Here is an 18,792-nt window from a genome sequence, read left to right on the forward strand (position 1 = left end):
ACAATAGTCATTTTTGGGGCCCTTTATGATCCTTTATAGCTACATTTGTACATTGTAGTTTAACTTAGTCGGTGTGAGCCAAGGCTCCGTGTTGAAGGCCGTACTGAGATCTGTAATGATTTTCTTTTTTAACAAATTGTGACTTGGATAGAGAGTTGTCTCATTGGGACTCATGCCACATGTTCTGACATCTAATCAAGACATACTAAGTAGATTGTTTTTCTTACAATAGATAATCATATTAATGACATATAAAACCATCTCATATCTTATTTAAAGTTTGTGATATTTTTAGCTAATATCGAATGAGAACTTAATATAATTTTATTTGGAAATATTGAGCTGCCCATTGTACACATTCTGTCCTCCTCAACGCCCATTTTGTGTCAACTACAGATGCTCCATCTACTTCCGAGAGATCTTTACGGGAAGCTAGTGCAGACATCGGTACAAATAAAGGTCGCAAGTTTATTTCTTTAAAAATCAACGCATTCATTGAAATATCTTCACAGTATCTTTTGCTATTCCAATCAACAAGCTTCGTATCTTGCATATATTTCACTAAATATTTACGATGAAACAACATTGTTTTACCAATTGTTAAAGATGGATTCTTACCCCTAACAATGTATTCGTTCATTGAATTGACGTAACGCATATCTCTGCTGATGCCCACTAATCTGTCCGGATTTTCACTCCATCGTAATAACATTATCGACAATAATGCTTCACTTATAAGAACATCGTCATCGATTACCATGACAGCATCAGTACGTATGTATTGAGATACATTAAAACGGTTATTCATGCTGTTAACTTCCGATTGAATGAAAGTAATTTTTGGTAAATTAATATTTGGCGTAAATGATGCGTTTTTATTATTCCATAATAATAAAATTTGGTCTATCATCTGATACTTGGTGTATGCAGGTAGGATCTCGTTATAGTTGGGGAACCTTTTCGTCGAATATCCCATAAGTACAATAGTGACACCACTATTTCCCACACAAAGTGTATCAGCTCCTACTAGCATAGCAGAAGTCAGATGAGGATAAATAAACATACATGGCTCAACATAATAACTTACTTCCTTTCTCCAGTTTTGCAAATGTTGATGCGAGATCATTATTCTGATTTTACTAAATTTCAAAATGGCTGCTGTTGCTTTCGCGGTAAAATTGTCAGTTTGTATGAGTATTATTGATTTCGTATTGTCAAAATCATTGACCATCATAAGCTGACTTTGTAAAAATGTAGAATTAACATTTGAAACAAAAAATATTACAGTTTGTTTGCCTTTACTTTGCTCAAAGCAAGCAGGATGTTGTGGGATAATGGTTTTTGCCACCATATTACGTCTGCGACCAATGAAATATACACCTTGATTCTTCAGTCGACGTAGCTCCTCGGTGTCCCAAGAAGCATACACTTCTTCAAACATAGACATGATATGTTTTGCAATCACGGTTTTGATACGAATTGGGTGCAACTGAAATTCACGATCATCACCCGGTGGGGTAGCTTCACCTCGGTAATTATCCCAAAGTCGTTCATGCCAAATAAATAGTCCATTTTCTTTTATCAAATTGATAGCCGAATTAAGAATAGATAATGCATCATAAACATGTTCAATAACATTAATCATGACAAGAGAATCAAATTTCCTGGTATTATTAAGTTCTTCGGCCGGTATAGATAATAAAGTAGTCGGTAAATTCATAAAAGTACCGTTTTTGTAAAAGCAACGTTTTACGTGCGTCATATAATGAAACGCCATTGGTTCTACCAACGTTATACTGGTTGCATTCTTGTCTTTAAGGATCGTCTGTGACTGGGTAAAGGGACCTGCGCCAAGCTCGATGATGTCACCTAAATTGTCTGGTAACGATTGGTAGAAATTAAACGATTTAGCATGAGCCTCATTCCGATCTGTTGCAGTTTCACGCTTATCCCAGGTTACCTGTTCGACTCTTTGAGCACCATGCCATCGTTCACAAGAGACTGACAAGGTACCAGTTACATTGCTATAGAAACATTCGTCACTCCATTGCGAGCAATGTTTGTTGTCGTACACTGCGCATGTATCTCCATGCCATGGTGGTTTACAAAATGTTTTGTCTAGAAAAGTTATACTCTTCGGCAAGTTAGTTACCGGAGTGGTATTAACAGTCTGGGCTTTAACTTTATAACTGCCAATGCACCAACCCTTTTGGGCGCCTCTGTAAATCCAACCTTCAGGAACATGCATTTCAATGTCATGAACTAAATCGTTATTCTTTAAATAGTCAACACCTTTCAGCACCGCCGGCCAAGATTTAGAACAATCATCTAACAGCAATAGGTTATTTACAGAGGCGACTCTTGCCATGTTTGTCATGTCTGTCTTTGGAAAGTGAGCATGGTGGGCACCGTCTACATGTATCAGATCACATTTTCCTGCAAACTGGGGAACGGTTTTTGTAGAGTCACCTTTCACAAGCGAAATTTTACGGTCACTAAATCTTTTCCGTATCCAGTCAATTGCCGAGTCTTCATATTCGGCTCGATCCCACATATCAAAAGCTGTATAACTAGCAGAATCTGTTGAATGTAGAAACAGTGTTGCACTATGTCCTCCAGCAAATCCAATCTCACAAATTGTTCGGATTTGGTACTTTTTACTGAATTCTTTGATCGCAGATATATAACTTTCAACTTGTATCTTTCCCTTTCCGTTGTATATATTCCCTGTGAAAATATAAATGGTGACAATTAAAATCTTCATATAAATTAGCAAAATTATTTTTGGTTGTGTAGACTTTGTTTCCTTAGTATTATGAACAAAACGTATCACAAATGGGAAAAAACATTTTTTTTTCAAAATAAGAAAATAAGATACGCTTTAGAAGATATTTGATCATTGTTTCAAGACGGTGGTACAGTGCTAAATAGACCCATTGGTGGCCTTCGGCTGTTGTCGCTTTGACACATCAACCCGCCCCCCCCCCCCCCCCCCCCCGATTGCCTTTCTCAATTTTAAACTCTGTAAATGAAAAGACAGAAGTAGAGAGATAAAACGGCATTCTAAATTCACTGATGGAAATCTTGATTCTGGTCATTAATATAACAACATTTAGATCTATGTAAAGTTCTGAAAAATCCTATTTGTCGAATAAGACTGCCATTATGTAATTGTCCATGTTCATGAATAGCTATTTGTCTTATTTGTGTCCTGTATAATAAACAATGCAGTAGAAATTCGTGCTCATGCTGCTTTTGCATATTACACCTGGTAGCGATATCTGACATATGTCTCTGATACAATGGACTAATTTTCTCGTTTGAATTGTGTTCCATTGTCTTATGACGTCGCGTACGGTGTTGGTGTTAGTTTTGGTAACGTTCTTTTGGCGTTATTTTTCATGCATTGTATAAATAACGTCGTACTTTTTTTAATTTCGTGCAGCTCAATCATACAGCATAATTTATATGAGCGGTTTGCTTGACTTGCTACGTATAGAACCGAAATGTAAAAGCGATACATATTTTTTTTAAATACAGTTAATAATACGGTGACAATTAAGGTAATTTAAAAAAATTAATGCACCGAAATACCTCACGGCTAATTTTGGTCTAATTTTGAAGATAAATATAATACCCTTCTATTAAGGCATGTCTGTGACTGGGTAAAGGGGTGCAATTTTTTGATAATCGCGACTCAAAGGTAAAAAGGGGGGATTTTAAAAAATCGAAATTTTTGGACATTTTGGACAATTTCTCGGTAGTCGCTCATGATAACTGAGAAAAAATTTCAATGGAAGCAAGCTCTAGGAGTGTTGCACAAATTCAGCTTCTAATATTTATGACAGATTGACATAGATCCCCGCAGCCAACATGTAAGAAAATAATAAAGATTGTCTTTATTTACAAAAAATTATCGATAAAAAATATTTATATTTAATATTTAGCTTTGCACTAATAAAGAACAATATATAAAGATATTTTTGGGAAAGTATTGTTAAGATAACATAACGAATAAAAGAGAAGTTAGTACTGTAAAGTTTGCACCCGGTCCATTTTGTAAAAAAAGTCTTGATGCATAAGTGTCAGCATGAACACGATAGTATATTAAGTTTTATTGATGACAATAGGGTAACCAGTGCAAGAGTCATATTATTTTGAAAATGCATGACGATGTGCATCCCCCCCCCTTTTTTTATATAAAACAACGCAAACAACAAAAAACAAGAGTAAGACTTTTGACTTTTACCGTTTTAAAGCACTATATATATCACACAAAAACGATTTACAGAAATTTTGATACAAATGAATATATTTGTGTTTATTTCAATAACATTTGACATTATTATGCACGTCCAATGATTTGAAGTGGACACAAAGAAGTACATTTTACACTTCTAAAATAATCGATAAAGTCTCCAGTTGGTTTGCAAGCCTACCAGGTGTCCACCTAGCATAATTTGTCTTGTTTGCAATGAAGAAATATGGCAACATAGAAGACACGGATTGGAGATGTAAAGTCCAATCTCCATCACGTTCTGCTTTGATATGCATAAGCATAACATTAACGGCTCATAAAAACATTTCCCAAAATTTAAAAGTTGGAGATGCTTTATAAGAAAACTCTCTGAACTCCGAAATCAACGGGGATAACTGTTCCCGGAAAAGAATTAAAAATTCAGAGAGATCTAAAATCTTGTATTAATATACTAGTATAAAAAAGAAGATGTGGTATGATTGCCAATGAGACAACTATCCACAAAAGACCAAAATGACACAAACATTAACAATTATAGATCACCTTAAGGTCACTAAATGCATCATGACAAGAAAGCATTGTTTGCCAGAACTTGTCGTCTATATTAGCAATTTTTCGTTGGTTTGAACACCATTGAAAAAAATTCTTGAACCATAGTGCCATCACAGTTTTATATGCTGATGTGTAAGCTCTAACACCGCGATTAAACTGCTTGCCTTGGAAAATCTGATCTACATTACATCCTGCATATGCACCCGAATCGACCAATAAATCCCGAAGCCCAGCTGATGCCCATATGTTGCCTATTGCTGAAATGTAACACTAAACCATGTGCAATCCACCTAATCTAACAACGTTTTGGTGAAAAATCTGAGGCATAGACCACTTTACTTGTTGAGCTATGGCATAAAGCTGTTGGTCGAAGGTTTGTACTGGGTTATTCTGACCTGCAGCCTTTGATATTTCTAGACATTTCACCATTGTCGTATACACTGTCGCCATGTCAGCAGGTTTTGCGTCTATGATTGGAGGATATGCAACGACGACATGAATGTTTTTCAGTCGGAAATTCTTTTGTGGAAGCCTGTTCAAAAAGGTATTATTTGTTTTTTATCATTCTGAATCCAAGGTAGTTCAACAATGTCGCGTGTAAGTGATCGGAGCAATAACAAAGCCATATCAGACACGTCAGATTTATTGGTTGTACATGATTCGATTTGACCGTATGGCTCGGTACATCTAGGTGAGCCGAATCTTTCTTTAGGCTTAAAGAAAGGCAAACATGACATAAGACTAGAAGTGTTCTCATCCAGAGCGAGGGATCTTTCTTGGTCCCGTTTTATTTTGACGTTAGCTAATAAAATTGAGAATGGAAATGGGGAATGTGTCAAAGAGACAACAACCCGACCAAATAAAAAAAACAGTAGAAGGTCACCAACAGGTCTGTCGGTCTGAAAAGTCGGATTATTCACAACCTGAAAAACTGCTCGAGCCATAGAATGGAATGTGTTTTTACCATCAAGTTTCTTCATTGATATCAACGTTGTCAGACCCTTCTGGAATGAATTCTCCACCTGAAATTTTAGGACATATGCCATTTGGGATGTATGTTTCATTTTGAGAACTTATAATTTCATGGTTTGCTGAACTAGTCAGAAATTGTCCAACCTCAGTGTAAGACGCACAAAATCCATGTGAATGTAAAGTTTCAATAAGATTTTTAGAACCATATTCACGATGCAACTGAAGAGCCAATGATAAACTCAAAGGGGTGAACTGTTTTTTATGCAGAGATATCACACACTCGGTTAAAGCAATACATTTCCGTACTGTATCACCTGAGAGTGAATTGAAATCATTCTCCATATGAAAATAGTTATCATCTATTAATCTGGCAAGAAAGTTTATCAAAAAGGTAGGTATGAATTGTAAAGCCGTAGGGATAGAAATTTCCGAAGGAGATGGATAAAATTCAGCCGAAATTTTGAAGGATTGTAAACTTCTCAAATGTTTTGCCGCATCATGTAGGGTCTGATCTTCTTGATGTATGGAATCATTAACAAAACTGGTTTTCATCTCAGAAATCCCCCCCCCCCCCCCCCCGCTTTTAAACTACTGGCAGCGCGAATAGCCTCAGAAACACTTTTAGAGCTACTGAAAATCATATTTGATTTACCCTGTCCTCTTTGAGACTGAACAACAATGCGATCACCGTAGTGATTTTCCAGTTTGTGTTGCAGTTTATAAGTTTCTTATTAAAAATACACATCATTGTGTAGAACTTCCGTCAGGTTCTTGAAAGCAATATCATGCTCCGACTCATTTGAAACATCATCAGAAGGTTCCCTTTGCCAGTTCAACATATAGTTAGCAATGCATGTTGAATGTTCATGATACAGTGCCTTGTCCGTGAAGTTCTCCATAGAGAGTAAACTTACCATTTGATAGTCAAACTTGTCTTTTGCTGCATTTAATATATTATCAGCACGTTCAACAGACTCGACTCGCCGTATATGCTTATCTCGCTTGTAGGACTTTGTTTACAGAATAATCATTTAGACCAGTCTTATTGTAATACCGTTGACCGTGTTTTAACATAAGTTGGTTCAAACACAGAATGGTTTGCACTTGATGTCGAGCATACTTCTTTCCCTATTTGAAATGTTTCCAAGTTTGTTTTACTTGTATAGGCTTTATAACAAGACCTATGATATTTTATTTGTTCTAATTAAATCACTTTCGTTGACTCAAATTCATCATAAAGGCGACGATAAACAATACCCTGTCTGACATCTATTGCGTCCGAAAGAGTAGTCTTCCCTTTTCTGTTGCATTTGACAAATATTTATTAGTAGATATTTGGCAAATAACGCAAGCCTACTCCTTTGGAATTGAGTGAGCAAACTTAACAGGACTCGTGTCTATTTTTTTCCGGGTTATTTCGGGGGTGTACCAATGTGGTTTAAAATTAGTTTATTCAACAACATCAACAAGAAATAAAAAAACTAAAAAACACTAACACATAAAATCTGTATACTTAGTCAAAAACTAGACTTTGACAATAATACAATTTTTTCTTACTATAGATGAAAATAAAGAAAATACAAAGAGGTGAAAATCAAATAGTAAAACTGCTAAATGATAAGTATTGTAAAACGGCACGAAAAACTTAATTTGCATGCTTTTTCGAAATTTTAGATATTAAAACTTCTTGCATATTGATTATTTTACTGTTTTTTGTGAAAATGTACCACTGAAGATATACATGTATATAAGAAATGTTATATACTTTGTCAGACGGAGACATTGTAAAAAAATTACATAACCATTTGATAATCGTCCAATTCACGTAATTCATATGTTCATATGATAAGAAAGTTGGATATCAAATTAAAGCTGATACATTACTCTTTCATCTGATAACAACTTTTATGATGATATCATTATTAAGAAATTAGAAATAACCGTTCCCGTTTTTGAAAATGAAAAAGAAAGAAATCGGAAAGTCACTCTTTGTCACAATTTTACAGAAAACTGCACCGCGGGAAAACTCTACGACAGGGCTTAAATGAAAGTATAATGTTAACTCTATCTTCATGTGCATTTTTAGCCGTGAGGTATTTCGGTGCATTAAACTCCTTAACTAAGCGACTTTTCCTGATTTGTCACTCCACTTAAAACGGAAAAATAATATTAATTTAAATTAGTATCCCCTTGGAGCAAAGATATTTTCTGATTCTTTTTCTTTTAGTTTAAACATATTTATTCATAGTGGATTGGGGAACAAGTTATTACAACTTATATTAATCCGTTTCCACTTTGAGGATTCGAGTGCTTCCTAGTATAACCTTAGCCTGCTCTTTTCGAAATCTAAAAGGTTGACTTTTATGTGCAATAGATATTGCTCTCTCTCTTAACACGGGTCAGTCATTTATCGCCCCCTTCTGACGGACTTTCATTGTTCCACAAGACCATCATACTCGCAATTTTTTTCTTTTACTAGTATCCGCTTAAGCTTTTGATAATTTCCGAATACAAATTTTACTAGTTGAATCGTTTGTTTCATCGCCTGTATTACATGTTAAAAGAATCAACAGCTGAAAGCAAATTCAAAACTAACCACAATAAAATTAATTTAATCAAATTTGCCAATTTCATAAAAGAAATGAAATCTCAACTATGAACAAGAAAACAGATAGGCACAGATAATTTTAGCGAAAAACTACTAGAGGACATTTCAGCGCAGACATTAGAGCCCATTTTAGCTCAGGGTTAATCCATTCAGCTGTATTTTCAATAGCCCATTTTAGCGAAAACTTTCTTAGTTGAATAATACTAAAACTACCAGCATTAATTAATGCTGGTTTAATATTAAAGTTGCATGTATATATAAGTTCACTTTTGTTCATCATGGAAATAAAAGTAATTTGTCACTCAGCTATTTACGTTTTTCTTGATACTATCATCAAATTGCAAACAACAACATATACAAAAATACAATGTACAGGCGAATGTGCACCACAATCTAGACAAGATAAAGAGAAAATCAGTTCCTACTGCAACATTATCAACAATATTGTACTGATTGTGCATGGGTTTTCTCTTCTAGATATGGGTCTTTGTTTTTTAATAAAAAGTGTGCAAACAAAATAAATATAGAAACAAGTATATAAAGAAAAAGAATGTGTCCAAAGTACACGGATGCCCCACTGGCACTATCATTTTCCATGTTCCATGGACCGTGAAATTGGGTCAAAAAAACTACCTTGACCAAAACTTTAACCTGAAACTCCCATTTTCATTTTCTATGTTCAGTTGACCGTGAAATTGGGGTCAAAAGTCTAATTTGGCTTTAAAATTAGAAAGATCATATCATAAGCAACAAGTGTACTTAGTTTCTAGTTGATTTGACTTCAGATTCATCAAAAACTACCTTGACCAAAAACTTTAACCTGCGGACGAACGAACGGACGGACGGTACAACGAACGGAGCCACAGACCAGAAAACACAATGCCCCTCTACTATCGTAGGTGGGGCATAAAAATGCAAGGATGAACTTAAGGATATTTCATTAAACCTTGTATGTGCCCATCGAAATTGATAAAGCAGCATGCCAGCATTTTTTTATCCTTGTAAGTTCCTGTGTCCCTAGAAACACACTATCCATTCTTTTTGATTTGAAAATGTGCAATATAAATTGATTCTTTTTCTATTATAATTGTTCATTCTAAGACACCAGGTCCCATGTACTGAATAGAGAACATTCAAACTAGTCCCCCAAACTGCCTCAAATAATAGATAAAAGGGAAGGGAGAGGGTTTCAGAAACATTAAACCTGTTAAGAAAGTTTTGAATAAGTATTCAATGACATATTTGTCGCTGGACGTCAGATTAACAATGAATCAATACACAAAAAAATGCGCCAATTTGGGTTACGCAATGTTTCAACCAATCTCATTATTATAATTAAATCATACTTTTGGTAGAGGAATTCACAATGTGTTAATCAAATTGACAATTTGTTATTTCTAATTTCTAATTTGTGATATCAAATTAATAATTTGTGATATCAAATTAATAATTTGTTATATCAAATAAAGTACTATATATATACCATGGTTATTACGAGTTAACATATTTAAACAAACGAATCCGAAGGATGAGTTTGTTTAAATATGTTAATGAGTAAGACACATGGTATATAAAATTTGTAATATAAATAAAATGATTGACAGCTTGAAGACCTTGAACTAAATTATTGGAAATTGATCACGTTACAGTTTTATCCAATGAAATGGATGCTCGCGCAAGTCACTTTTGTCACTTTGCGCTTAGTGTAAATGTATGTTCTTCTGCGGCGTATTTCATTTAATAGAGCCCTAAAATTTGCAGAAAGTAAAGAAAATGTAGGATTTTCCCGATTTTTTAGTTTTGCGCCCGTAAATGATCGTATGCGCAGGTAATTTCATTATGTTATCAAAAAGTGAACAAAAAAGTCGGATTCAAGTGACAAGGATTATATAATTATTCTAATGCAGGTAAATTCACTAAGATTTGTTTTTGGTTTTTTTGCTTTTCAAGGTATCATACATTTTAATCATATTTAACTGGTTGTTCATGTCATTGAAAAATGCATATTAATACATTTAAAGGTTTCGTACAAACTGCTTTTCTTCCGTCGCTTTATTAATTCGTTTTTTGATATTATTTATTAAATTTAATCACAATTTTAATTATAAACCACTCAACAGTGTCGGATCCAGGGGAGGTAGATAGTGTACTTCCCCCTATTTGATCGCAGAAAGAATCATGCTTTTTTCACATATTTGTATCCGATATTTATTCCTTTTTCTATAGTTACACCCCTCCCCCCTTTTTGAATCAAAATGTATTTGTGCATATGAAATGGTACTTCATTGTACTATTACATTTTTTTTTCAGAATCGAAAGAAGAAACTTTTAGTATTTTTTTCCAAAATTAAGGAAACTCGTAACAATCCTATACAGTTTGAAAAGGATTTCTTAAGATGTGGTACAGATGGTTTATGGCTTTTTGTTATAAAATGAAAACAAATGAAAATCTTGACCTTTTCCGTTTTTCAGTTTCCTAAATATTTCAGAGGCGGATACCATTAAAAAAAAGGGTGGAGCTTCAGCCATGGAATAACATGAACATGAATATGTTGTACCATAGCTAAGCTCCGCCTTCTTTCCTTTGGATTCTAGTTGAGTTGCATATTTAATTAGCAAAGTATGGTACAACATTAGTTTGCATATAATATACCATGGTTTTCCCTCAACACTCTCTTTAAGCAAATTATTTCATTAAAATATCAAAGGAAAAATTCCATTTTATGTTACAATAATTTGTTATATCAAATTTATTATCTGTTATATCAAATTCATAATCTGTTATATCAAATTGAAAAAAGTTAATCAGCATGGCATGAAAAGGCTTCCACAATTTTCAACGTTCTAGGACTACATGTCAAGTTTTACAGAACGTAACGTCAAAACAAGAAAAAAGCATGGTGTGACATTATGACTAGACAAAAGTAGTCGCTGACTGTGTCGTTAATACTTCCGACATGTGATCGAAAATGGGTTCAAAAAAAATCCCTGAACAGTAGATTTTAATGTTATATAGTATTTTTTGTGCTATTAAAATTTCAAATTTTCCCCCTCCAAAACTGTTTAATATGACTTATCATACTTGTAACAAAAATGTAAAAAAAACGGCGTTTTGTGACATTTTGAGTAGACAAAAACAAAAAGATCGCGTATATTTTTTCTTCAATATTTTCTCTTAAAACTTCGACACTATTTTTTTCATACACTTTAAAAAAAAAGTTTTCACGTTTGAATTAAATTTCATGTCGTAGAAAAGACTGCAACTGCCTGTTACTTTTCATAAGACACTTAGCAAATACGCCAAAACGTCAGAAAACGGCGAGTGTGACATTTCAACGGATTTAATAAAATTAACAATTTAGGACATAATTTAAACAATCCTTACTAATTGAAGACATAGAAAGTTGTATATTTATTGTATAATTTTGACACAGGAAGGGTGGATATGTAAATTGTGGTTTTGATCTGCAGCATTCGTTCGAATTTTGAAGAGCTCCAAAAATATGCGAGATTTGGGTTTTGTGACAGAAATACATGTTTCAAAAAATCATTAATTCTGCCACGATCTTTTGAAATGATGTAACATAACTTTTTATTAATTTTTTTCCTTATTATATACGGAATAAAAAGACATATCATTTTTGGGATAATCTATTTGAATTACCTTAAAAAATAACTCTTAACTTCACCCTTATCCATATTTTTTTTTCAATTTTCGACTTGACCACAAAACAAAGTGAACTTTTCGTCCTGGTCAGACGCGTCCAGTTAACGATGACGTCATAAAGAAAACATACATCATTAACACCAAAGACTACCCTTGCTAGGAGTACAACTTTTTTTTTAATAAGTTTAAAAAATGACAAGACTGATAACTTAAAAGCAAGGCTGATCATATGTCGCGGTGTTATTTGTCTACACGCTCACAATCAGTGTTATTAGGGATCATTCGAGTAACAAAATGAATAAAAGTATTGATTTTAAGGCATATTCCATTTCTACTTTTAATTACACACATTTTGATATATACATTTATATAGTTATCAATTCCGAAACTTCTAACAAATGCAATAAAGGCGAACTGGATTTGCAAAACCCGTATTATCACCAACACCGTACGCGACGTCTTTGCGGTATTATCGGAATTCCAATGGGGACTAACTGTGCACCACCTATTGCGGACCTCTTTTTGTATTTTTTTCGAGTAACAATTTATGACAAAAATAAGCAAAGACCCATCAAAACAACATCTGATAAACAAATTTAATAATACTTTTAGATATTTGGATGATATTTTGGCTATCAATAATGACGACTTCAGTATGTATATTAATGACATTTATCCTGGTGAACTTACTTTAAATAAAGCTAATACTAACAATGACCACTGCCCTTTCCTCGATCTTGATATCTATATCACTAACGGAAAGCTGAATACTAAAATGATAAAAGGGATGATTTTTCATTTCCTATCGTTAATTATCCGTTTTTAGATGGTGACGTTCCCTTGTCACCATCTTACGGTGTTTATATATCTCAACTTGTACGATTCGCTCGTGTATGTAACAATGTTTTAGATTTTAACAAGAGAAATTTATGTATTACTGAAAAATTATTACACCAGGGTTTTCGATATCACAAACTAGTCAAAACATTTACTAAATTTTATCATCGGTATAAAGACATCATTCGTAAATATAGCTCAACATGCAGACTTTTTATACGTTCAGGTATTTCACATCCAATTTTTTCTTTATAAAGCACAAAGGTGTCAGTATTCACCTCATAAACTTACAAAACCTTTGAATAGACTTATTAAGAAGGGATATAATTACCATACTGTTGTCAAGTCATTAAAGATTGCATATTTTGGCGTTAATATTGAGTCACTGATAAGGTCTTTGCGTCGGAACTAAACTAAAAAATCTAAAAACAGTTGTTGGCATGACACGGGTTATGTTCTTCTCATAAATGTTATGATGGTATGATACTAAACCCCTTACGGGAAGGATTGTGCCTGATGTTCATATAATGAAATCATAATCTTTCAGTCAGTTTAATTGAAGTCTGAAGCTGGCATGTCAGTTAACTGCTAGTAGTCTGTTGTTATTTATGTATTATTGTCATTTTGTTTATTTTCTTTGGTTACATCTTCTGACATCAGACTCGGACTTCTCTTGAACTGAATTTTAATATGCGTATTGTTATGCTTTTACTTTTCTACACTGGTTAGAGGTATAGGGGGAGGGTTGAGATCTCACAAACATGTTTAACCCGCATTTTTGCGCCTGTCCCAAGTCAGGAACCTCTGGCCTTTGTTAGTCTTGTATTATTTAAATTTTAGTTTCTTGTGTACAATTTGGAAATTAGTATGGCGTTCATTATCACTGAACTAGTAAATATTTGTTTAGGGGCCAGCTGAAGGACGCCTCCGGGTGCGGGAATTTCTCGCTACATTGAAGACCTGTTGGTGACCTTCTGTTGTTGTGTTTGTTTTATTTTGATCGGGTTGTTGTCTCTTTGACACATTCCCCATTTCCATTCTCAATTTTATTTGCTCATTGTTTAAGGCCGTACGGTGACCTATAGTTGTTAATGTCTATGTCATTTTGGTCTCTTGTGGACAGTTGTCTCATTAGCAATCATATCACATCTTCTTTTTTATAGTTAAAACAAATGAAAGAAAATTTAACCACTTAAGATTCTTATCAAGAAATTTTGATTTTAATTGATAAAAAATTATATGGTTATGATGAAAAAAAGACAATCTGGATATTAAAAGGGTAGATATTTCAAACTCCCTCGAGAAGATAGACTTTGTAAACTCTAAATGAGGAACATTTCCTCTTGAAGTGTAATTATATAAATATTAAACAAACACCGCCTAGCGCATACAGTAGATGATTCCTCCGATTGCTGCAAATTTATGTTTTTTTCATGAAGAAAAGGGGGGATAAATGAAATCTAAATTTAAATAAAATTAATATAGACTGTCAGAATGCATTATAAATCATTTGGATTTTTGCATTTCATTGGCAAAACGTTATAATGTTCTGGAAAATAACGCAAACAAGTTGATATATATCGCCCATTTCCGTTTATGAACGGGTTTTTGATATCTAATTCAGATAAGGTACTTCTCATCGTATTCAATATTGGACAGATAATTTCGACGGTCAGTATCTAAAGAAATTGTAAGGCGTGCTTGACCAATCATGCAATTAACCCAAATAACCTTCATATATAATACTACTATTGTAAAATCCTCAGTTTGTATTTACTACTTGTGTATATTGAATTTTGTCGCATTTAAAAATGTATAAAAGTGAGGAAAATGTGTAAAAATCAGTTTGAAATTTAGCAAACGATCGGTACGAGGCAGTAAAATCGGCTAACACAAAAAGAATAGAAAATCACAGAAATAAGATTATTCGCAGTTACTGAAAACTAGTCAAAGTCAGTCAAAGCCAATTATAACTAAAACATACATCATGTTCTCCCAGGACTTAGTGTCAACCAGTTTACATACAACGTATATTTCGAAAAAGAGTAGGCTAATGCCGCTACAAGGGCAGCACTCGCACCCGCAAAGTGGAGAGGGATTTATATAAGTTGTAATAACTTGTTTCCCAATCCACTATAAATAAATATGTTTAAACTACATCCAACGGATTTGTTGGTTTCGGAGTATTTAAAAGATGAAGGAAATAAGACAGAATAAAATTATTTACTTATCTATCTATTTACAGTTGTTATCCTGCTTTTGGAATTCTTTGCGGAGCATTTTCATGAAATAAAGGGGATATTTGAAGGCGACGCATCGTAAAGAATTTCAAATGCAGGATCAACGTGTGATATGGAAAGACAAACCATTGCTAACTTTATATATTGTGTGGTGTTGTGCGTTGACAGAACTTCCCAAAACAACTTAATTATATTCAGTAAAATTAGGGTAACCGCGAATAGAATGGAGAATAAAAGGGGGATCAAAAAGACAACAACCCGACCAAAAAACATAACACAACCAAAGGTCTTACACGCAGCAAGAAAATCTCCGCCATTGAGGCGGACTTCAGTTTGTCTTTGAAAAATAATGTATCCTAATAATCTAGCAAATTAGACTTCACAATAAACTCCAAAACTTAAAATTGAACCAAACTATATGTAAAAACACAAAAGACTAACAAGGGCTATAGAGGTTGCTGTTTTGGGACAGGAGCACAATTGCGGCGTTACGGAATTTATCGTGATAACTCTATACATTGTTTTAAGAATTCAATTTGAAAAATGTATAAAAAATGATAAATTTGTTCAAAATTATTAATTTAAGACAAAGTTAATGTAAACTACCAAATATAAACCTGCGTTACCTCTAATACGAAAGCGCACCAATGTATTAGGCTGCGAGCAATAGCACACACACACAATCTGATTTCCATTGGTTTTTTTTTCTTCTTTCAAATCACTGTCTGACATATTTCCATTGTTTTCATTTCTTGCTGTAGTTCAAATTAGGACTCATTTATCAATTATCTCAAGTTTTTGTTATCCTCTAGAGCTACTGTAGGGAATTTGCATATGGTTGAATATCGTACTATGATAAACATGTAATCATTCGCTGGTAAATATCTATTAAACAATTGAATTGTTTTACATTGTCATTTCGGGGCTTTTTATAGCTGACAATGCGGTATGGGCTTTGCTCATTCTTGAAGGCCGTACGGTGACCTGTATTTGTCAATTTCTGTGTTATTTTGGTCTTTTGTGGAGAGTTGTCTCATTGGCAATCATACAGCATCTTCTTTTTTTATCCATAGATAATATCATTATATGTATAGTAAAGTATAATAAACTTACCGTATATTTTACTCTCCGGTGACTTTTTACGTATTGTCACATCTAATTCGTCCAACAGTTTATACAAACTATCCTCATTATCACCTTCGAATGTTACTTTAGTTTCTATTGTTACAGAATTATTAACAGAGAACACCTGAACAGATTGTTGAAATTTCGCACGCAATATATTTTTAACAAATTCCACATGATCAACTCCGGCGAATAAAAACAGAAGAACTAGAAAACACACAATGAGCAACAAAATTAGACATTTCTGAAATCTTCGAAACATTTGACTCATGGTTGTAACCGTGTCGAGTTAGCAAAATGCTAAGCGTACTATCAACAACTGTACAAGTGTGCGTCCGGTTAGTAAAATGCTACGAGCACCATGATCAACAATTGTTCGAGTTTCAGGTTAGTAAAAGGCTATGAGCACCATCAACAATTGTTCACGTGTCTTGTAAAAAAAATGCTATGAGCACACTCAACAATTGTCCATGTGTCTGGGTAAGAAAATGCTACGAGCACCCTCAACAATTTTTGTATATATAAAGACATCCACTTAAAACAGATGTATATTGTGACAAGATAATCCACTTCCTTCTCGGTTGTATTTAAATCTATTTAATACCCTACAGGATAATAATGTAGTGGTCACTACAATACATGTACAATGGTCAATATTACCTGTATATATAATATCTGCTTAATTGGAGAGCCTAGAGTTCAAACATCCATTATTAACGAGCCAGGTACATATTGAATTTATCCGTATAACTGTAAATAAACGCCGTCCATACAAATTTATTTGAAAATACTCGTTAAGATATATTTAGGGAGGTCTTTTGAATTTTAGATTTTTAAGGCAATTTGTGGTCATTTTATTTCTTTCAGTGATTTACAAATAATTATAAGATGGTTCGGATTTCATATATCTCACAACAATAGACATGGAGAGAGGCATACAATTAGAAGCATATATATGTATAAATATAGCGTCTGTTTGAAATTAACTCCAATTGTAGATTTTTTATTTTATATAGCAAGTAAATTATTTATTATAGTGACATGTGATCATAAAATGTTTACATAAAATATATGTAATAAATATGAAATTATATAAATTATTTTACATGCATTGTATACGCGTACATAGGCTATCTAAAAAATATATTAAAATTTGCGCCTCTAAATGTTTTTAAAATACAGCGTGAAGGAGGAAAGTTTGACGAGTGAATGTCAATGATTCAAAAACACTTCATTGTACTCAAACTAATTAAAATATAGATCTCTGATTTGATTAATATACTACTTTTAGTACTGTGACCGTATTTTTTTTTTTGGACAACATTGATGTTTCGATAGATCTAAATTTGGCGAATCAAATGATAAATAATATACCCGTAAAGTATGTTTAACGATTAAATTTTGAAAATATTGAGTCTGGTCACCGTACTAGTTATACTACTCGTAGTAAAACGTAGTATAACGAAATCAGAATGACGTATCATAAAACAATCGCTAATAACGACTTACTTATTATTATTTTCTTTAGTTACATCTTCTGACATCAGACTCGGACTTATCTTGAATTGAATTTTAAATGTACGTATTGTTATGCGTTTACTTTTCTACATTGACTAGAGGTATAGGGGGAGGGTTGAGATCTCATAAACATGTTTAACACCGCCGCATTTTTGCGCCTGTCCCAAGTCAGGAGCCTCTGGTCTTTTTTAGTCTTGTATTATTTTAATTTTAGTTTCTTGTGTACAATTTGGAAATTAGTATGGCGTTCAGTATCACTGAACTAGTATATATATTTGTTTAGGGGCCAGCTGAAGCGGACACCTCTGGGTGCGGGAATTTCTCGTTACATTGAAGACCTGTTGGTGACCTTCCGCTGCTGTTTTTTCTATGGTCGGGTTGTTGTCTCTTTGATACATTCCCCATTTCCATTCTCAATTTTATTTACGTTAATTTTAGCGTGTAACTATTATACACGCCTACATAACGACGACGTCCACGTGCGTTTCACAAACAGTGGCCGGTACGCAGAAGAATCTTTGGAATTTTTTATCGCTATACATGCAATCGCTATTTATATATAGGCTAGCACGGGAATCCCCGAAAACAGCACTCTTTTCATTGGAGGTATATATGTAACATAGAAATTAGCAGACGAAAATAAGTACAACAATATTCTGAGATCACCTGACTATGGAAAAAAATCAGTCCGAGAAAACCTCACTTTTTTAAAGATGTAATTGTGGAGGGAGTGCAAGAGCATTATTCTCATTTTTTTTTAAGCACTCTAGTCTCTCCCAATTTAGAGCAGAATAAAAAGAAGGCACTCTGGTCAAATATTGTTCAAAAGTATGTTTTCACACCACTGAATATTTTAAATAGACACTAATGGAATTAAACCAAACAAATTAGTAACAAAAAGATTGTTCTTTTGATAATTTGTCAGATGAATGCAAACACTATGTTTGTAAAGCGAAATCAGTCAAGTACCTGTTCGGTTATACTCTATGTCAATGTTTTATTTCCCTACACTTAT

The 18,792-nt window shown here is 33.6% G+C and overlaps 1 protein-coding gene across 1 annotated transcript; it reads right to left on the minus strand.

Annotated features, from left to right (window-relative positions):
- Window positions 1-306: 306 nt before the first annotated feature.
- Window positions 307-16,893, minus strand: LOC134693009 (uncharacterized). The gene is made up of 2 exons (XM_063553688.1): window positions 16,248-16,893; window positions 307-2,727 (listed from the first exon to the last, which is right to left on the minus strand). Exons 1-2 carry the CDS (start codon window positions 16,528-16,530, stop codon window positions 314-316), a joined length of 2,697 nt encoding a protein of 898 aa, XP_063409758.1. The 5' UTR covers window positions 16,531-16,893; the 3' UTR covers window positions 307-313.
- Between the last annotated feature and the right edge of the window lie 1,899 nt (window positions 16,894-18,792).

This window comes from Mytilus trossulus, chromosome 12 (genome assembly GCF_036588685.1).
Source record: "Mytilus trossulus isolate FHL-02 chromosome 12, PNRI_Mtr1.1.1.hap1, whole genome shotgun sequence".
NCBI classification, from domain to species: Eukaryota; Metazoa; Mollusca; class Bivalvia; order Mytilida; family Mytilidae; genus Mytilus; species Mytilus trossulus.

Coding starts and splice junctions, on each gene's coding strand:
- LOC134693009 (XM_063553688.1), bottom strand. CDS start 16,530: ATGAGTCAAATGTTTCGAAGATTTCAGAAATGTCTAATTTTGTTGCTC. Junction 2,728..16,247: donor ACCGGAGAGTAAAATATACG/GTAAGTTTATTA, acceptor ATATTTTCACAG/GGAATATATACAACGGAAAG.